We start from the raw sequence: 23,103 nt of genomic DNA, 5'->3' as shown, positions 1-23,103 counted from the left end.
TATATGACGACAGCTGTCTCTGGTATAATACTGTGGAATGAGTCAATGTAGGACAAAGTAAAACCTGTTTTAGGTCAACACATATAACATGTATATTGTTATTCCTCTTAGCTATTTTCATATCATTTTTTAGGGCTTTGTATGCTTGGTCTGCCCTTGAATGATGCAACTGAATCTCAATTTCGATCTTGTGCAGTTCTATTTCATCTGAAGCTGCAATCATTTTGTTAAACAACAAATCACACAGTCCGTAAGTATCTGATCTAGGTGTTCCGAACCGCAGATTAAAATCTGTTTTAAACACTTTTTGATAGTATGACGTGCTTATTGACTTATCAGGAATCTTTTGGGTAAACAACCGATACAGTCTACAGAGGTTGAGATCGGGGTGCAGACATTCTTTTTAGGATTTATTCCTGCTGTAATGGCTCATCTGCTTTGGGAAACTCGATGTGTGTTGCCGAATAAGAGCCCTGTCGTCATTTAATATGGCATGTGGCCTATTGCAATGTTTTCCTCTACCGTCTTTAGGAATGGTTATTCCACCTTTTACTTTCGTTGTAGAGTCTGCATTCGTCACTGGGTGATGGAGAATATGTCAAGCAATGTTTTTTGACACACTTCTTTTGAGTAAACTTTGTATTTGAAAGTGGCTTGTTTCCGTGAAGTATCGTCTGTCTTACCTCTTTTGCACCTGTCTGGCACGCCTATTTCCATGGATTTTATTAAGTGTATGGACTGCTCATCATATGTTAAGGCATGATATTCATCGTACAACTGTAACTTCATTTCCATGTTTATGTCCTTGCACATTCTTTTAAGCACACTTCTGCATTGCATACATAATTCTGAATTACGAAAACAATCACTATTACTACCTAATATTCAACTAGATTATCAAATTTCACATTCTCTTTTAATAATATAGCATTACCGGACTAAGTATTCTATTTTTTCACCAATGATAACTACAGAACTGTAGTTAATTTCTTCACGTTACATAGTTTTACTGTAATGTTTTCAGAAGATACACATAACATGTCATTAGAGCCATGTACTCGACAGGGCACATCGCCGCTTTACAGGACACATATGCTTCTCTAAAGACATACATCTTTTTACAAAACCCATACAGCATTATTCTACTCACCTATGTTGGAGGCTGTTTCGCAGGAACTACCTTTCCTTTTCGTGATTTCCAGTCCAGCATCACGAAGCCTTTTCCTCTTAACGTCCTGCAAACTACCAATGTTAATTTTCCTTTTCCGTGCATTATTTGCACATTTCAAACCACTTGTGGTAAGCGTCACCTTGCTGCACTCCGCCATTCTTGTGACATACAGCATTGTTCGTGCAGAGGCGCGAAAACTGTGCGCGTCTCGTCACTGTTTAGTGCTGCCCTCGGACGGTTTACATGTCAATTATAGCAGCAGGCAATGCAGACTGCCGTATACAGCATTATTCCACGTGATTCTATGAAATGTGAAGAATGCCATACAGCGTTATTCGTGCGCACGCTTAATATGACTGAGAGGAGTGGAGGAATGCATCCAGAAGAAAGGAGAAGACTGGATCAATGTGAAGACGGAGAGATGGAGGCAAGACAGAAGATGATGGAGAGTCTTGTGTTCCAAACAGACCCAGACAGAGGCTGGAAACTATCCAAGATGATGATCATGATGATGATGATGATGATGATGATGACTTTTAGTATAAAACTGTCTTACAAATAGAACTTAATTTATTGTATACACTGATTCCAGTGAGACAGTGATGAGTTCAACTACTCCACAACCCTCTGCGTATGTTGTACCACTGAAGACAGCTGTTTGTATTGGAGGTGATTCACGTAACTGTACGTCACTCGTCCCCACTGTCGCCCTAATGAGACTATAACAGACTTATCAGGCAACAATTATGATAAGGAAGAAGAGGACAATGAATATAAATATAATTCCAAAGAACTCAAAACAAAACCATATAATGTAAATGAATAGATAAAAAAATCTACCCACCAAGTGGCAACAGGGGAACACACACACACACACACACACACACACACACACACACACACACACAAGGGTTTAACTTTTACATGTTTGTGAAGCCAGTGGCTCCATCTGCTGGCAAAAAAGTTGAAGGGGAAGGAAGAGAGGTGAAGGAAAAGGACTGGAGAGGTTTAAGGAAAGTGGTACAGTTCAGAAAAGTCACCCAAAACCCCTGGCCAGGGGAGACTTTCTTTACGGGATGAGAAGGGAAGACTGTGTCTTCTCATCCCATCCTGTAAGTCTCTCTTTGCCTGGGGTTTTGGGTGACTTTTCTGAACTGCATTCATTTGTATGGCTGCCACATTGTTCTCTGAGAACTTGATGATGCCCAACGATCATGAACAGGAGCCACCATGGTCATTGCATCACACCATGTCTAATCACCAGCAGCACAAGATACCTCGAACGTTTGAGCAATGTTTAACACTTCAGTCCCACAGTGTAGTACTTGTTGACACACCTCCTGCTCAGAAGCCAACCAAACGACGGTGTGAAGGACCATAGAATCAGCATAGGAATCATGACGAGCATCAATTATAAATTGACGCTAGCGACTGAGATTGTGGAGCTCAGGCGACAGAGCCCAGTTTGATTAGTGGTGGTGTATGACAATGACAGCACTCTACACACACTGCAATGAAATGTGTGCATTTATGGTGATAATGTGACAACAACTTATACATTTTGTCAAACAAAAACACTATAGGTTCCTGCAGTGTGGCTAACTGGCACAACAGGTGGTAGATCTGAGGAGAAATCTAAGAAAGAAACAAAACCTTAGACATGTCTGCATCAGTGTCACCAAAAGTAAGAAAGTGTTGCTAAGCCACTTCTCATAAGCCTCTCAGTCTTCAGCTGCATCAGTCGTAAAGGGGAGAGGACGTCGTGTATAATGATGGTCTGGACGCCTGCATAGTCAGTGTGGTTGACAAGTTTGTGATAGCATCTGTAAGAGCCTGCTGCCACTTGAGGAGCTATTGGAGCACTGCCTCCACGAATGGAAGAACCGAAGAAAAAAACCAAATAAACAGCACGCAGAAGTGAACACTGCAATCATGGTCAGTGGCATCATTCTGTAAGACATGAACAACAGCACAGTCACAATGAACAAAAGTTTATTCTTCTCCCGCATTCAAGCCAACAGCAGTAAGGAATGCAGACACAAACATAGAAATAATCCAGGTAGTAATACAAGCAGCTGCCACCAATAACTATAAAAACAATATGAGAACACGATCCTGCAGTACTGTGCTTGTTAAGAGGAGATCTTTGGCAGATGGCATGTCAGATGCTTTGCCATGTGCACAAGGCACAGAAAATATTAGATACAGGCTCCCAGGTAGATGCTATTTTCCTTGACTTCCGGAAGGCGTTCGATACAGTTCCATACTGTCGCCTGATAAACAAAGTAAGAGCCTATGGAATATCAGACCAGCTGTGTGGCTGGATTGAAGAGTTTTTAGCAAACAGAACACAGCATGTTGTTATCAATGGAGAGACGTCTACAGACGTTAAAAGTAACCTCTGGCATGCCACAGGGGAGTGTTATGGGACCATTGCTTTTCACAATATATATAAATGACCTAGTAGATAGTGTCGGAAGCTCCATGCGGTTTTCGTGGATGATGCTGTAGTATACAGAGAAGTTGCAGCATTAGGAAATTATGGCGAAATACAGCAAGATCTGTAGCGGATAGGCACTTGGTGCAGGGAGTGCCAACTGACCCTTAACATAGACAAATGTAATGTATTGCAAATACATAGAAAGAAGGATCCTTTATTGTATGATTATATAATAGCGGAACAAACACTGGTAGCAGTTACGTCTGTAAAACATCTGGGAGTATGCATGCGGAACAATTTGAAGTGGAATGATCATATAAAATTAATTGTTGGTAAGGCAGGTACCAGGTTGAGATTCATTGGTAGAGTCCTTAGAAAATGTAGTCCACCAACAAAGGAGGTGGCTTACAAAACACTCGTTCAACCTATACTTGAGTATTGCTCATCAGTGTGGGATCCGTACCACATCGGGTTGACGGAGGAGATAGAGAAGATCCAAAGAAGAGCGGCGTGTTTCGTCACAGGGTTATTTGGTAATCATGATAGCGTTACGGAGATGTTTAGCAAACTCTGCAAGAGAGGCACTGCATCGCAGTGTAGCTGGCTGTCCATGTTTCGAGAGGGTACATGGCGTTGAGATTACTGTAAATGACATCACGGTTATAGTGTTAGCACTGTATAGATCTCCCTCAGGGAAATTGAATGTATTTCTTAAGCACTTAGATTCTTTATTATCCAAACTGTACTCAAAGTCCAAGAACTTAATAATTACTGGTGACTTTAATGTTGATTTCCTAAATGAGAGCAATAGTAAAGCTGATTTAGTACATTTAATGGAGTCTTATAATCTGATGGCAATTGTAGATTTCCCAACTAGGGTTACAGTTAACAGTAAAAGTCTGATAGATAATATATTTATAGATAAGTCTAAATGCAATGAGATCACTGTACATCCAGTCCTTGGCCTTTCTAATCATGGTGGTCAATTAATTAGGCTCAAATACATCAGTGTGTGCAACAGTCCTGAGCATTCCTGGAAATCTTTTAGGATAATAAATGAAGAGGGCCTTATGAAATTCAATGACAGCCTAAAAGAGATAGATTGGAGCCCAGTATATAGGGAAACAGATGTAAACAAAAAGTAGAATTCATTTTTAAATGAATTTATGTCTTTATTTGAGTCCATCTTTCCCAAAAGATAGTTAGAAATAGTCATACAGGCAATGCCAAGAAGTCTTGCATCACTACAGGGATAATAACATCGTGTAGAACGAAGAGGATGTTATACAGTTCTCTCAGGATTTGTAATGATCCAAAGAAATGACAACACTACAAACTTTACTGTAGCATTCTCAAGAAGGTTATAAATAAATCTAAAAGTATGTGCATAAAATCAGAAATTGAAAGCTCAGAAAATAAAATTAAAACTATTTGGAATGTAATAAAGAGGGAAACTGGCAGGAAAACAGAGAACATGTCTCAGGTAGAGATTATAACAGGGGACAGTATCATAAAGAAACCTGAGTTGGTTGCAGAAATATTTAATAACCACTTTTTGAGAGCAGCAGAGAAGACAGGCTGTAATGGTTCTATGGAAGAATCATTGTCCCTCCTACAGAAAGCTATTAGCAACAGAATCCCACAGTTATCTTTACCTCCAGTTACTGTAAGCGAAGTCATAAGAGTAATCAGATCATTAAAAAATAAAAATTCTGCTGGTGTGGACAATATTTCTAGTACAATACTAAAACACTGTTATAAATTCGTTAGTCCCGTCTTATGCAACATATACAATACATCCCTACAAGAAGGGATTGTCCCTGACAGACTAAAATTGGCTGTAGTGATTCCTCTCTTTAAGAAAGGTGATAAAAACGATGTAACAAACTATTGCCCAATATCCCTATTAACTATCTTCTCGAAAATTCTTGAGAAACTCATACACGGGAGGATTGTGGATCATCTCAACTTCCACAGTATCTTAAGCAAAAATCAGTTTGGTTTTCGTGCTGGTCTTTGTACCGACCAGGCAATATTCTCTTTCAGCAACCAAGTTTTGGAAGCCATTAACAAAAAAATGTCTCCAGTGGGTATTTTTGTGATCTTACGAAAGCCTTTGACTGTGTAAACCACCAAATTCTTTTGAAAAATGCAGTATACTATGGTTTAGGTGGTACTGTTGGCTTGTGACTGCAATCGTATCTGAAGGATCGGAAGCAGACAGTAATGCTAAATGGCTCTTCTGGAAAACCTGCCTCGTCTGAGTGGGGCACAATAACATGTGGGGTGCCTCAAGGCTCTGTTTTGGGCCCATTGCTGTTCCTCATCTTCATCAATGATCTTCCTCTTTGTTCTGAGACAAACAGCAAATTTACCCTGTTCGCTGATGATACCACAATTCTAATTGATGATTTGATAGACGACAATCTTGAACAAACTACAAATACTGTCTTTAATGACATCTTAAATTGGTTCTCCTCAAATGGTCTCTCACTCAATGCAAATAAAACTCATTATATGAGGTTCCATACATCACAAAGTAATCTCAATGAAATTAACATAAAATGTAGAGATCAACCAATACAGAAAGTTGAAGATACAAAATTCCTGGGTGCTTATATAGACAGTAAATGTAATTGGTCAGTTCACATTCTACATCTATGTAAGAAACTTAGCTCGGCAACATTTGCATTACGGGTAATTTCTTCAGTGGCTGAAGTTGACGCCATTAAGGTTGCCTACTTTGGCTACTTCCACTCATTGATATCATATGCTATTATGTTCTGGGGGAACCAACCACTTGCAAAAAAAGTTTTCACCGTCCAAAAAAAAGCAATCAGAATAATGTGTGGGGTCCATCAAAGGCACACTTGCAGGCACTTGTTTCGAAAGATAGGTATCCTAACAACTGCCTCACAGTATATTTTTTCCTTGCTGACCTTTGTGTGCAAAAATTATTCTATCTACCAAGACAACAGTAAATTCCATGGCTATAACACCAGAAACAAAAACAATCTACATGTCGAAATGAAACGTCTCACTCTGGTACAAAAAGGAGTTTACTACTCCAGCATTAAGCTGTTCAATGCTTTCCCACTACATATCAAATTTGTTCATACAGAACTGCCAAAATTTAAACAAGTTCTCAAAGATTACCTGACAGAGAGATCTTTTTATACTGTGGATGAATATTTGAAAGAAAGTGTACATCATTACTAAACTTAATGTGTCTAGAACTAGTTCAATTGATTTTATTGAGCATTTGAGCATAATCACAGTTTTTGCAACAACAAATTGGCTGTACCTGTATTTACTCATGTAGGCCTAATGTCTAATTTAACCTTGTGCTCTTATTTGTAACCTTTATTTGAAACTTTTTTCTGTTAAATAGTTGTTATTTAGCTGACATTGTATATATTACTGTATTTATAGTATGTCTTACTTAGACTATGTACAATTTGGCATTGAATTGCCCTTGTATTTATTGTAAGTTTAAATTGAAACCTGTACAATTTGACACGTTCCATATCCTTGTGATTGACTCACTAACTGGATCTACGGAACATGAAATTAATAAATAATAAATTAATTAAATAAATCTGGATGAGGTATCGAATATATTGCTTCCCCCGACTTATACCTCCCGAGGAGATCACGAATGCAAAATTAGAGAGGTTTGAGCGCTCACGGAGGCTTTCAGACAGTCGTTCTTCCCGCGAACCATACGCGACTGGAATAGCAAAGGGAGGTAATGTCAGTGGCTAGTAAAGTGCCCTCCGCCACACACCGTTGGGTGGCTTGCAGAGTATAATTGTAGAAGGCATGTGACCCACCACAGGTAGCCTCTGGTGGCTCGCCTGTACAGACACTGTTGGTGGAATATTCGAACTGTGAAGCACCGGTGATGTGCATCAAGTATTATGTGCGGGGTAATAGCAAACACCAACCAAATTGTGTGTGCCTGGCATCTGTTCTGATTACCCGAATCTTCTGCTCTGTACCTGGTAAGATAAAATCTCCCCTATTACCATAGCATTATCAGGATTTTACACATGGTCATCTCAAAGTTTTCCCTGAAGGGTTCTGCTATTATAGCTATAAAGCTACCCAGTTACCACGTTTCACTCTTACTTTAACACAAATTATTTCCCCATTTGGAAACTGTGTATTCACTGGCAGTAAACACATCTGTAACAATTGACGTCGTGTCTATCCTTAAAATTTCAGTTCCAGTCATAATTTCAGATTTTGCTGCAATTCACTTCTGGTTTCAGCTAGCTTTCCATTCCTAGTTCTACAGGATCGTTATTACTTTTAACAAGTATTACTAATTTTGGGATCTTATTATGGAATTTCTGTCATATGAGAGTGTATATGTACTGTAATGGCTGCGTTGATAATTAGAGATACTTAATTTTAATAAAATGACTAGCTCAGTTGCACCAAAATATGATACCTATAATATAATAGTCAAAGTAAGTAAGACTTCCACATTTCAATTTTAATGACAGTGGAGGTTATTCTTATGGTGAAGACTGCAGAATTGAGTTTCTTCACTTTTCATGTGGGTTATTTGTTTAAAGTATGATAATAACATATCATTTTTGTGAGATTTTATGTCCTGATCTATTCCTATTTCGGAATACAGCTAGGAACTCTTTCTAAAGTGGCCACTTCCTGTGTCTTCTGCACACCTAACATATTAAGAAATGCGCAGGAATTCTTCCTTTGATAGGTTAAGAAATCTGCATCTTTGATCATCACAGACTCATCCGTATCTCTGGTTTAAGGTCTCCAGCCTGCTCCAAACATAGGACCTGATTGGTTCAGGAGTAGTGCTGTGAAATACAAACTGTGTGTCCACCTTGTGAGTGATGCTATGTCTGATTAAAATTACTTGGTAGTTGACCTTTCATGTGTTGCAGCTTTTTTCCTCCAATCAGAGCACTCAGCATAAAACCCAAATTGTTCACCGTTCCCATACTGCCACAACTGGTCATTTCACCTCCAATTCCTTGTCTGGCTTTCTTTCTTGGTGTGTTTGGATCCCAAATCCTAGGTATGGCCTTTTTATTTTGTATTTCATCACATATGATAGCTACAGCAAACGCAACACACACACACACACACACACACACACACACACACACACACAATGATGCTAACAAAATATGTTTCTTACATAACACTAACCAAACACCCGTGGATCCTTCAGCATAAGATGCGATTCAGCGTCATATACGCAGTTATTATAATTACATTAGATAAGCTTTGCACTATTTTGCATGATGCCGAATTTTTGAAGATTCAGTTCACAGTTGTGACTGGGTAACTAGAATTGTAAGTATAAGAACGTAACACAGTTTACAGCTGTAGCATAGTGGTTAGCACATAGAGCTGTTGTATAGAAGGCTGTTGGCCTGAATCTCATCAAATTCACTGACATCTTTTTATTTCTAAATCTAATCAAAAGAATTTTGTTATTATTTTTGTTTGTTTAATTGTTTTAAATGTAATTTATTTATATATAATACTTTGCCTTATCTATGTCATGATCATATTGACTTTTTTATTTGCTCTTATTTCTCTTCCTATCATTCTTTTATCACTTGGAGTCTGTGTGTGTCACCTATAATCTGCAACCAAGTGTCAGCCAGGAATGCTCATTGGTTAGTAACATAGCAGCTGATGTAGCAGTGTGAGGACGATTCCAGGTAACCAGTGATAGCAAGAAATTACAGTTTGCTCTTAGTTTTTCTGTGTTGACTTTGTTCATGGAGGTTAGCTTTCATTGTGATGAAAAAAGCAATAATGATTGTAGTTCTGCTGCAGATTATGACCACCAGTTTCTTGAATACATTGCACATCGAGAGTCTGTGATTAGGACGCACTTTTAAATTCAGGGCTATAAAATGGGTCATCTGCTGCAATTCAGTTACTTAAAATAACTGCTGACAGAACACCTTGTATTTCTGTCATATATTGTGGCAGCCATTTTTAACAGTGCTTCACATTACACATTAACAGCAATTGTGAAGTAATATGCCATATGCGTTCGTCACCTATAATAACTGAATGCTGGCGTGCAACCAATGTAGCAACACTGTAGTGGCAAGTGACAGACGTCACCTATCAAGTAATTTTAAGTAGGCTTTAGGTGCCTTGACAAATTAAGATAGGCATCTACCGGAACTGTGGAAGATATTTGACCTCATGTGGCAGGAGCCATTCATTTCAGTATGAGCTATGAGTCGCAGCCAGTTACATCAAGGTTCCCCTCCTGCCATGTGAGATGTGTGTACTCACACCTTATTTCCTATTAAATCATATATTACCTTACGGGCTCCGACAGATGCCTAATGTTGGAGCTCTCAGTGTCCAACAAATCCACTGTGTGTCTTTTCTGGACTTTTCATGAAGGTCAGCTCCAATCCCAATAGATGATGTGTTCCATGCTGGTTCAGATGTACTCTCAGCTATGAGCAGCATGTTGTATGTGTAATTGAGACATAAAGGGACAGCTGTGTGGCTATTAAGCCCATCTACTTCTAATGATAAAATACAACAATGCGATGTGTGTTTATTAATTTGTCATAAGTTACATCTTATTGACACGAAATAGTATTAATACAGGATGAGAACCTGAGAGACAATTTATTTAAATGTAATTTGCAGTGTCTTTTGTGCAACAGTTGTAAATAATGTTTTTTTCGGCTGTAAGTTAGCTGCAAGCAGCGATAACAATATATAAACTCTTACGAGTGCTGCATTACTTTGGGATGCTAGGTTATCTCCGATCTCATTGTATGTAACAAGAAGAATGATTTTATTTTTGTTATGGTTTGGGCTATGGTGTTTCCACATAGCTAACAGATGGTTTCTGACAGTAAATCCAAGATATTTAACAAGATAAAATACTTTTCTTCTACAAAACCTACTGAAATAATTACTGCAGCTTTATATATAGAAGAATTTTCTCCATTTAAGCCCTTCTATTAAGTGCTTACTACTCCATAAAGAGTGCTACATTGCATGGTACTCTCCAATCTGTCTGAATTGTTCTGCTGCAGTGGTGTGGAGCATACAGAATTCTATGGCGACTACCTTGTTAATATTGCCAGCTCTACAAAATACCAAGCAGCATGTCCTGCAAACACAAACTGCTATCAAAGAAGATCTATTTCTTTAATTTCTTTCTTTTTCAGTTAATTGTAGCACATCGAGCAGATTTATACAACAGGCTTTAATGAACTGCAATTTAATAGTCTTAGCCAGCATTTAATGAACTTAAGTGAGTTTGACTTGACAAGAGTAATGGGCTAGTGAACCAAATGTCAATAGTCATATAACTAATTATCTCAAATTAATAAAATATTGAATTTTTGCTGTTAAATAGCTGTTTTACACTATGCGATCAAAAGTATCTGGACACCCCGAAAACATGTGTTTTTCATTTTAGGTGCATTGTGCTTCCACATACTGCCAGGTATTCCATATCAGCGACCTCAGACGGACTTAGAATGTGGTCAGATGATTGGGTGTCACTTGTGTCATACATCTGTATGCAAGATTTCCACACTCCTAGACATTCCTAGGTCCACTGTTTCTGATGGGATAGTGAAGTGGAAATGGGAAGGGACACGTACAGCACAAAAGCATACAAGCTGACCCTTGTTGACTGACAGAGACTGCCGACAGTTGAAGAGGTTTTACATACATCTATCCAGACCATCACACAGGAATTCCAAACTGCTTAAGAATCCATTGCAAGTACTATGTCAGTTAGGCAGGATGTGAAAAAACTTGGATTTCATGCTCAAGTGGCTGCTCATAACCCACACATCACACTGCTAAATGCCAAACGACACCTCACTTCATGTAAGGAGCATAAACATTGGACAACTGGAGAGTGAAGTGATGAATCATGGTACACAATATGGCGATCCGATGGCAGAGTGTGGGTATGGCGAATTCCCAGTGAATGTCACCTGCCAGCGTGTGTGTAATTACAACAGTAAAACTCGGAGATGCTGGTGTAATGGTGTGTTCATGTTTTGATGGAGGAGGCTTGCACTCCTTGTTGTTTTGCATGGCGCTATCATAGCACAGGCCTACATTGATGTTTTAAGCACCTTCGTGCTACCTACTGTTGAAGAACAATTCAGGGATGGCGATTACATCTTTCAACACGATCGAGCACCTGTTCATAATGTACGGCCTGTGGAGGAGTGGTTACATGACAATAACATCCCTGTAATGGACTGGCCTGCACAGAGTCCTGACCTGAATCCTACGGAACATCGTTGGGGTGTTTTGAAATGATGACTTCGTGCTAGGCCTCACCGACTGACATTGATACCTATAGTCAGTGCAGCGCTCATTGAAGAATGGGCTGCCATTCCCCAAGAAACCTTCCAGCACCTGGTCGAGTGTATGCCTGCTAGAGTGGAAGCTGTCATCAAGGCTAAGGGTGGTTCATCGCCATACTGAATTTCAGCATTAGCAATCGAGGGCGCCACGAACTTGTAAGTCATTTTCAGCCAGTTTTCCGGATGCTTTTGATCACATATTGTACACTGGTCTAGATATTAATGAACCTGACATTGTCTGACATTGGCTCTCACATGAGGACAAATTGGCCAAGGCATTTGTACTGGAAGGCACAATGATATTATGAGCTCCATGCAGTGCTAGGCACACCAGAGATGCCAGACTTCACCACAAGTGCCTCAGTGTTACTGCAGTCCTGATGCAGTAGCCTGAAATCTGGCATTTTGGTCAGAGCAGCTTGTAGCTGATTTTCAATGGGAGTTTATTTTCCTTACATTTGCACATATGCACAGTCCCTATTATTTTACACTACATACAGCTTTATAACGATGTGAAAGAAGGTAGTACATCAAGAAATAGAGAGTAAGGAAAGATTATGGTAAGACAGTGATAACTAGGTAACAAATGACACAACTGTTGCTGCTGCAGAAGCTGCAAAGCTACAAAGCTACATTTCTAAAATTATGAATTGGCAGATGATGATATGTCAGTAATTAAACTCATACTTGGAAGTGGAAACAGTTGGTAATGAGTAACTACAAATTACTAGGGCAACTTTGCTTTTATATTCACTGCTTTTGGCCTTTAACTTTTTATTTTCATATGGCACTTTATTTTTACTTGACTTCACAAAGTTAGGACTAATATCCCAAAATATCAGTATTATAATCTACACGTGGTTTCTGTTCTTCAGGATGAGACCAAAAGAAAAGACACACACATGGTGCTTAGAAACAATATGAAAAGCCTGTAAGGGTGATGCAGGGTAGGTTGTGCTGGTAAATAATTGTTAAGATAAAAATTCTGAGTCGCAGATAGGCACAACAAAAAGACTGTTCCAAATAAAGCTTTCGACCCATAAGGCCTTCGTCAAAAATAGATGACAGACACACACACACACACACACACACACATATGTTCAATCATGCAAATGCTTTTCACACACACATGACTGCAGTATATGGCAACTGTAGCCTGTGAGGCTATAGCATCTCCATTATATGGTGAATGGCAACTTTCCCTTTTGTAGTAGTTTTACATTCCATCCTGTGTTTGATATTGTTCGATATGAAAAAAAAAATTGATATACTGCGCTGTTTCCAAGTTAATTAGTACTGAAGTTAACAATCGGTCTGTTGCATATGCAAATTTTGGACTATTTCTGACCTCCCTGTATGCACTCCATAGCAAACAATGATACCTTCAGCGAGTTATGTTTTATGTTGAAACTCTTACAGACATCGCCTGGAGCTGTGAGCAGTGAAGATAATGGACAGTGGATACTTTATGTGTATTGTGCAACAAACTGAGAGAAGCAGTTGAGGTCACTGCTCTCATATAGCAGGAAATCTGGGTTCAAGTCTCGGTCCAGCACAAATTTTCACTTGTCACTTTATTTTAATGCTCTTTTGCAGCTCAAGCTTGAATTTCTCTTACATCAAACATTATAATCTTTTTGCTTTACAGTTTTGTCTGATAGTGATTTGAAATTATCCTTCTGATAAGTGTCTTTTGTTTTGCTGTGTTACCAAAAGGAGTGAAATAAGTTGGCTATTTGCTGTGCAGTGTAACATAAACCAATACACTGAAGAATTGATCAGTCATTTATTTGGTACCTTATCTCTCTCTCTCTCTCTCTCTCTCTCTCTCTCTCTCTCTCTCTCTCTCTCTCTCTCTCTCTCTCTCTCCCCCTCCCGGTCACTCCCTCTCTCTCTCTCTCTCCCCCTCCCGGTCACTCCTCTCTCTCTCTCTCTCTCTCTCTCTCTCTCTCTCTCTCTCTCTCTCTCACACACACACACACACACACACACACACACACACACACACCACTTCCCACAAGCTTTTCCGTCCCTCTCTCACATTTAGCGACAATGTTAGTTTTACATTTGTTTCTTTGCAGGCAATCAGCAGTACATGTTCCAAATATCATTACTGAAAACCATTCTTCAAATTTACAAGCTGGAAAAAGCAACTCGTCAGATGATGACAAACCCAGTCCTAACAATGAATGGCTACCATCTCACAAAAACAGTACAGTACTTCAGCTTATGCTGGAAGTAGGAAGTCTCCTCAATCTGTATAAATGTATGGACAACAACTGTTACTGGACTGTAAACAATGATTGCAGTTTCCTAAATCACTTACAGAATGAGCATTTCAATAAAAAATATTCTGACTGGAATCACTGCTCTTACTGCCGTTTTCAAGGTGATGGCACACCATTTGATCTTGTACAGCACATCACGAAGAAACATGGACATTGTCAGTTTCAGTGTCCTTATTGTTTCTTTCGAGGAGTGGCATGCATTTACTTGGTGATGCACCAGGTAAGTTAAGATTAATGTAGTTATTCTGACTTGTGAATTTATGTGTCGTGTATAGGACTTATCTTCATCTGTACGCAGCTATTGCGACAAAACTGTGATGCAATCTTGCCCTCGTCTTCCTTCTCCTTCTTTCAGGAATGTCACCATTATTTCCTCTTTTCTTGACACTGGTTGTCTTTCATATTTACAGACAAAGGTGACTTACTTCAAATTAATTTAGATAAAAATATTCCCATGTTTCTCTCCCAAGCAAAAGCCTTTTTTCTTTCAAGTTAATGGGTTTCATATTTTTATTCATAAATGAAAATTTAGTTTTTAGAGCATTTCTTTATAAACATCTTTTAGTGGATCAAGCGCATAATAAATGCCTGTCTAATACGGTGCAAACGACTCTGAAACCACCTGCGAGTTCATGTGTGGAAATTGTGAATAGCAAGTAATGGAATATTATAACATTCTCTGCATAGAAATTCTTTTAGTTTTTAGACATATCTAACAAGAATAATGGGTCCCTAGTTCTGTTTCAACTATAGAACAAAGCTGCTTGATGATATTCAAGTTTGATTGTGCTTCAGAAGACAGTATTGAACATTTACAGCCATCCGAAGATTCCTCGTGTTGGGAACAATGTTTACACTATTGAACAAATGTATTGCCTACTCTGTGTTTGGTGACATACCATGGTGACATACTAGTACAGAATCACTGCCAGTTTTTATATCTTAACAAAGGCAGTGTGCATTGTACACTTATTTTTGTATTCACTGTATGTAAGCATCTTGCTCAGGGATGCAGTGTAAAACTAGATTTTTCACACCACATTACATGCCTTAGTAAGTCAACAATCAATATTTTATGTACGAGGGTTGAATGAAAAGTAATGAATCCACCTTTGTTAATTGGGTTTTGGAGGAATATTTTAATAAATCAAACACAGAAATAATCTGCAGAATGTGATCTTTAATTACCAATATTCACTTTTCCACATAATCACCAGCCAGTTGGATATATTTCTGCCAGCGATAAACAAGTTTTCTGAAGCCATCACGGAAGAAGTCGACAATCTGTTTCTGCAACCACAGTCTCACAGTTCTCTCAACGTCTTCATCAGAAGCATAATGATGCCCCCACAAATCATCTTTCATTATCGGGAACAGACGGAAGTGAGACAGTGCTAAATCTGGACTATATGGAGGATGCCGTACTGTGGTGAGATTCAGTCTCTGAAGTTCTGCTGTGGTGGCACGTGAAGTGTGTGGTTTGGCATTGTCATGCTGCAGGAAAACATTTCCCTTTTCCTTTCAGACCCTTGGTAGCCATCATTCCAGAGTTCGCAGCGTTGTGATGTAACACTCTATATTTATTGTTGTTCAACGATCTAGGAAATCAGCATGGATAACATCATCTGCGTCCCATAACACTGTGGCCATGATTTTTCCAGATGAGGGCTGTGCCTTGAATTTCTTTTCATGGAGTGAGTCTTTGTGTCGATATTCCACAGACTGATATTTCGTCTCTGCATCGTAATGGTGTACCTATGTTTCGTCTCCTGTCACAATTGGATGGAGAAAGGCATCACCTTCATTGTCATAACGCAAGAGGAGTTTTTGACAAATTTCAGGTCTGTGCACTTTTATTTCAGGAGTCAGCATCTGTAGCACCGATCATGAACAGATTTTTTGATAGCTGAGCAAAGCAATAATGTGACCCATACATTTTTGTGAAATGCCGATTGTGCTTGCAATTTCTCTCTGAGTGATAGACAATCACCCTGAATCAATCTGGCAACATTTTGCTTGTGAAACTCAGTGGTTGATGTCACAGGATGTCCAACTCTTTGTTTGTCACACAGGTCAGATGTTTCCACCTCAACATCTTTAAAACCACACGCCCAACGATGCACAGTATTCACATCAACACAATCAGCATAAATTGCTTTCATTCTCTGATGAATCTCCTTTGGGGTGACACCTTCTGCTGTCAAGAATTGAATGGTTGCACGTTGCTTCAATCACATTGACTGAGTGTCTGCACAAGGTTCCATACTTTACACTGTAACAACACAACCATTCAGTGCTAAGGCTCCCCTCCAACTGGAGCTGTGAAAAATATGCTACAAAACAAGCCAGTACATGCTGCATACTAATGCTGCGAACTGTTGAAGAGTTACAAAGATGGAGGCATTACTTTTCAACCAACCCTTGTATGTTCTACCTACCATTGGGACCTCTTTCTCTATTGTTCTGGATTAGAATATGTTTGACATTACTGACCTTGTAGCTCTTATTGCACTGTTAGTGTTGACACTTTACTCTCTACGTGCAAATTAATCTCTACAGTCAGATTTGTAGCAGGGTGGTGTCTGTGGTTCAAGTAACGATCATCAGTACCCTTTTCTCCCTTAAGTGTTTTAATTACTTTCATTGTTGTGTTTGACAAACACTTTAACTTCACACCCCATTAAATGACACTTGATACAGTATCTCTTAATTCTTGTTGAAGATTTGTAACTGTTGACAAGAAATCAGTAAATAGGTACTGAAATTTATACTTATTGGAAGTCTGCAATATATCAATATATATGGCAATTAGCTCAGCACCACAACAATCACAGACTTACAGATACAAGAAAATGGCACTGTGTTGCAAATGTAAGCTGGATCTAATAGGGAAGAATTTAGGGGAAGTGTTTGCCATACTCCATCAGACTGTTAGGGGAAGACAGTTGTATCTAGAGATCAAAGTACCGAGGAACACATGGTGTTACGGGGTCAGTGTTTCAACCCAGTGACTTCTTTTAGACTCATATGAAAAAATGCACACTAGAGACTGCCATAAGCAGTGTGTGGCATTTTCTGTTGTTTTTATTGTTGTGAAATGTGAGATAGTCTGGACATAGTAAGGTGACTACCTGTTAAACACCTGCATAATCACCTTTTGCTGCACACACATGCTGGAAGTGAGTCAGTGAGGTTCTGAAAGGTACCAAAGGTATGTGAAGCTTTATCAACTCCAGTGCCATAGCCATCTTTACTAGGATTCTTGGTTGAGAGTCCATGGCAGAAATAGCCTGATCGAGGTGATATCACAGTCTCTTGATTGAGTTTAAGTAGTTTGGTGGCAAAATTCTACCAGTTGGCTTCCTCTTTCATTTCTTAGCCCCGATCCATATTCACCTACTATGTTTCCTTCTTTCCCTTTCCCTACTCTCGAATTCCAGTCACCTACTGAAACGACCCCTTGGAACAATTATACATAACTGTGCTTAAACTGCCCCACAATATTTTTAGCGCAACGCAATCTGACTTTCAATAATCCCTACAAAATAATGGCCCTGTCTAACATTAACCTATACCTTTTACAAATCACTTACCTCACCAAAAATCTTCGTTACTCGAACTACTGCAATACAGTTAGCGCCAGTACTGCCAGCTAAATAAAAGATTCAAACTACGGTAGTCACTAACTACTGATAGGCACAGTTAGCAAATGAAAGATTTTAATAGAGAACAAACAATGTATTTACCTTAATAGTCATAATATATATAGCAGTTCGTGACGTCCATTCTTACAAATTTCAAAACTCCGCCATCTCTCTCCCCACATCCACCACTGCTGGCGGCTCACCTCCAACTGCGCAACGGTACGCGCTGTTAGCATCCAGCTGCCGCTGCCCAACACTACAATGGCAGACAACAATGCAAACCAGCCACAGACTGCACACGGCACAGCCAGTGATTTTCATACAGAGCGCCACGTGGCGGCGGTGTGACCAATAAAAAAACCTAAACAGCCTACTTACGCTATGGCTATTAAATTTTTGTCTCCCTTCACTATCTGAATAATTTCTTTTATCTCATCATACATTTCATCAATTTCTTCATCATCTGCAGAGCTAGTTGGCCTATAAACATGTACTACAGTAGTATGTGTGGGCTTCGTATCTATCTTGGCCAGAGTAACGCATTCACTATGCTGTTTGTAGTAGCTTACCCGCATTCCTATTTTCCTATTCATTATTAAACCTACTCCTGCATTACCCCTATTTGATTTTGTGTTTATAACCCTGTATTTACCTGACCAAAAGTCTTGTTCCTCCTGCAACCGAACTTCACTAATTCCCACTATATCTAACTTTAACCTATCCATTTCCCTTTTTAAATTTTCTAACCTACATGCCCAATTAGGGGATCTGACATTCCACACTCTGAACCGTAGAACGCCAGTATACTTTCTCCTGATAATGACGTCCTCTTGAGTACTCCCCGCCTGGAGATCCAAATGGGGTACAATTTTACCTCCAGAATACTTTACCCGAGAGGATGCCATCATCATTTAATCATACAGTAAAGCTGTATGCCCTCGGGAAAAATCTGACCACAATCTATTGGTTATGAACTGTAGATTAAAACTGAAGAAACTGCAAAAAGGTGGGAATTTAAGGAGATGGGACCTGGATAAATTGAAAGAACCAGAGGTTGTACAGAGTTTCAGGCAAAGCTTAAGGCAACAATTGACAGTAGTGGGGGAAAGAAATACAGTAGAAGAAGAATGGGTAGCTTTGAGGGATGAAATAGTGAAGGCAGCGGAGGGTCAAAAAGGTACAAAAACGAGGGCTAGTAGAAACCCTTGGGTAACAGAAGAAATACTGAATTTAATTGATGAAAGGAGAAAATATAACAATGCAGCAAATGAAGCAGGCAAACAGGAATACAAACATCTCAAACATGATGTCGACAGGAGGTGCAAAATGGCTAAGCAGGGATGGCTAGAGGACAAATTTAAGGATGTAGAGGCTTATCTCACTAGGGGTAAGATAGATACTGCCTACAGGAAAATTAAGGAGACCTTTGGAGAAAGGAGAACCACTTGCATGAATATCAAGAGCTTTGATGGAAACCCAGTTCTAAGCAAAGAAGGGAAAGCAGAAAGGTGGAAGGAGTATATAGGGGATCTATACAAGGGTGATGTCCTTGAGGACAATATTATGGAAATGGAAAAGGATGTACATGAAGATGAAATGGGAGATATGATACTGCGTGAAGAGTTTGACAGAACACTGGAAGACCTGAGTCAAAACAAGGCCCCCGGAGTAGACAACATTCCATTAGAACTACTGACAGCCTTGGGAGAGCCAGTCCTGACAAAACTCTATCATCTGGTGAGCAAGATGTATGAGACAGGCAAAATACCCTCAGACTTCAAGAAGAATATAATAATTCCAATCCCAAAGAAAGCAGGTGTTGACAGATGTGAAAATTACCGAACTATAAATTTAATATGTCACAGCTCTAAAATACTAATGTGAATTCTTTACAGACAAATGGAAAAACTGATAGAAGTCGACCTCGGGGAAGATCAGTTTGCGTTCCGTAGAAATGTTGGAACACGTGAGGCAATACTGACCCTATGACTTATCTTAGAAGAAAGATTAAGGAAAGGCAAACCTATGTTTCTAGCATTTGTAGACTTAGAGAAAGCTTTTGACAATGTTGATTGGAATACCCTCTTTCAAATTCTGAAGGTGGCAGGGGTAAACTACAGGGAGCGAAAGGCTATTTACAATTTGTACAGAAAGCAGATGGCAGTTATAAGAGTCGAGGGGTATGAAAGGGAAGCAGTGGTTGGGAAGGGAGTGAGACAGGGTTGTAGCCTATCGTCACTGTTATTCAATCTGGATATTGAGCAAGCAATAAAGGAAACAAAAGAAAAATTCGGAGCAGGTATTAAAATCCATGGAGAAGAAGTAAAAACTTTGAGGTTCGCCGATGACATTGTAATTCTGTCAGAGACAGCAAAGGACTTGGAAGAGCAGCTGAATGGAGTGGACAGTGTCTTGAAAGTAGGATATACGATGAACGTCAACAAAAGCAAAACGAGGGTAATGGAATGTAGTCGAATTAAGTCAGGTGCTACTGAGGGACTTAGATTAGGAAATGAGACACTCAAAGTAGTAAAGGAGTTTTGCTATTTTGGGAGCAAAATATCTGATGATGGTTGAAGTAGAGAGGATATAAAACGTAGACTGGCAACGGCAAGGAAAGCGTTTCTGAAGAAGAAAAATTTGTTAACATTGAGTATAGATTTAAATGTCAGGAAGTCGTTTCTGAAAGTATTTGTATGGAGTGTAGCCATGCATGGAAGTGAAATGTGGACGATAAATAGTTTAGACAAGAAGAGAATAGAAGCTTTCGAAATATAGTGCTACAGAATAATTAGCATTGGAGGGCAGTGTGGAGGTTAAAAATCGCAGGGGGAGACCAAGAGATGAATACACTAAGCAGATTCAGAAATCTGCAGTAGGTACTGGGAGACGAAGAAGCCTGCACAGGATAGAGTAGCATGGAAAGCTGCATCAAACCAGTCTCACGACTGAAGACCACAACAACAACAACAGTTCGGTGGTCAAAGGATTAAGGTAAACCCATCCTGGTGTGAGAAGTGTGGCATGTTGCAATGTCGTCTGGGGTAGGTGCCATTGTGCTGAGAAAAAAACAAACTGTGTGTAGGCGTGGACATGTTGCCTTAGGATAGATACATACTTGCAATGATCCATTGTGCCATCAAGAATGATGAGATCATCTAGAGAACGCCACAAAATATTCCCCAGATCATAATGCTCCTTCCTGTGGCATGGACACTTACAACAATTGTTGCATGACCATCTGTCCAATGGAGCACAAAACATGATTCATCTGAAAAGGCTGCCTGTTGCCACTCAGTCACCATCTACTTTTTTGTCATGTTAATTTTTCATACTGTTACATATTTAGTTTATATGTACATATAATACATTTAGCACAGCGTCCCTGCAAGAATGATACTTTTGTTGAGTAACTTTTTCGTTGTTGGAATAGTTGCTACATTTTGTCTAGTACCTGTATAATTTTTAGCATTAATGTAACTATAATAAGCGGAATATTTTCTTTCAGAACACAAAACACATCAATAAGTTAGCGAAGGTTCTGCTGTGTACTGATGTAAAAGTCAGTCCTCCAGCAGAAAGTGAACTTGAGCCTCTCGCATCTGTTGTACAACCGTATATTTGTGATCAAGGTATGTTCTCATTTTACATGGACCAATAATGTTAAACTTTCAGGCATTTGTGCATGTGGCTTTCAGAGAAGAAAATTCAATGGGACAGATTGGGAACAAATTTTGTTATGAAATAAATATGTATTAGGGGCAGAGGGCAGAAACAATTTTTCCAGTTTGCACAGAAAACTTGTACAGGCAATATAGGTAAAAGAAGTTGTTGACATAAACAGAAAGTGAAATGCTTCCTATGTTTATCATTATAAAATGTGTGCCATTTATTGTAATAATAAAGATAGGTTGTGCATTGAAAGACTGCTAAACCTAAGGAAAATTCTGTAAAGATTGTATAGAGATATATTAAGATCAGTTTTTTGTACAGGAAAGAAATAGTAGTGTTGAAGTCCACAAAAATGTCGTCATACATTGTGGGGATAAGTTTCCATTTCCATCGGAGTAATTCATGAATTATTGTGATGTGCAAACTATAATGTATATGTCAGCTCACAAGAAAGAAATGAATTACTGCTTAATTGCAAAAATGCTGCGTTCTTTTAATAAAGTTATGACGAGATATTATGAAGATGATTTAATCACAAGAAATAGTTCTCCTATTGAAATAAGGATATATCTAAAAATGACAGCAGAAGTAGACAATAAATTATGACAACATGGTTGCATACAAGCATTTTAAATACTTCCAAATAGAATTGTAATTTTACCAAAAAATGTAATACTTGACTGCTTTTTAAAAATGTGAGTAAAAATTAAGTTTCAGAAGACACTGTTGACAGTGAATATTGAAGATAGAGAGTAGTAGTTAAGTTTTTTTTCTGTGTAGCAAACCTCCTTTTTTGAGCCTGTTATTTACAAGGTTCTGGGGGTCCATACAAACTGAAGCTCTTTGGTTATCAAATGAGGAGTTCATAGAATGAAGATTAGAAAATTTATAAATAAAAGAGCTAAACAATTAATGAAACACAAAAAATGAGAGAGTATACAAATAAATAACACATTACAGAAAAAAGTTCTCAACTACTGTGAAGAACTTCTGCAAAGAATGGGACTGTGCTGTAAGGAAACTTAAGAGTTGAAAACTTGGGGTTTATCACTCAATTTTTTCAGTTTTACTCTAACTTTGTTGAAAATTAACCTGGGTGAATAGTGCACACCTGTACAATGCATATGGAAGTGTTATCAAAGTGCAAAACATTTTTCTGATTTGTTTACTGAGTGAATGTTGCACTTCCTTCTGAGTAAGTCAATATTATCAGCAAAGAATCCCATAATGTAGTATATGTATGGGGATGGGAGAGTCAGAATTCAGACACTCCTGACAAACAGGCAGCACAAAGTTTGCTAGCTGACACCCGAGATCTGCCTGACCAAACATTTCTGCACTAAGAATGTTCTTCATTGTCCACTTGAGTAGATGCATGGTCAGTGAGAGGGTTGCTAACTGATGGGGCCTGGGTTTGATTCCTGGCTGGGTCAGAGATTCCGTGCTCAGGGACTGGGTGTTGTGTTGTCCTTATGTTTGTATGGCTGTATGGGCATGTCCAGAAAGTTAGTCACAGAGT

General features: G+C 39.0%; 1 protein-coding gene across 1 annotated transcript in view; it reads left to right on the top strand.

Annotated features, from left to right (window-relative positions):
• The window catches only part of LOC126291440 (uncharacterized), a 137,550-nt gene that overhangs the window by 19,808 nt on the left and 94,639 nt on the right, over positions 1–23,103 (top strand). The window contains exons 5-7 of the mRNA XM_049984954.1: positions 14,062–14,261; positions 14,370–14,488; positions 21,421–21,544. Coding sequence (XP_049840911.1) covers positions 14,062–14,261; positions 14,370–14,488; positions 21,421–21,544 — 443 coding nt within the window. The remainder of the gene's footprint in view (positions 1–14,061; positions 14,262–14,369; positions 14,489–21,420; positions 21,545–23,103) is intronic.

Source organism: Schistocerca gregaria, chromosome 9 (genome assembly GCF_023897955.1).
Source record: "Schistocerca gregaria isolate iqSchGreg1 chromosome 9, iqSchGreg1.2, whole genome shotgun sequence".
NCBI lineage: Eukaryota > Metazoa > Arthropoda > Insecta > Orthoptera > Acrididae > Schistocerca > Schistocerca gregaria.
Note: the sequence above shows the minus strand (reverse complement) of the source record. Positions and strands in the feature narration are given on the sequence as shown.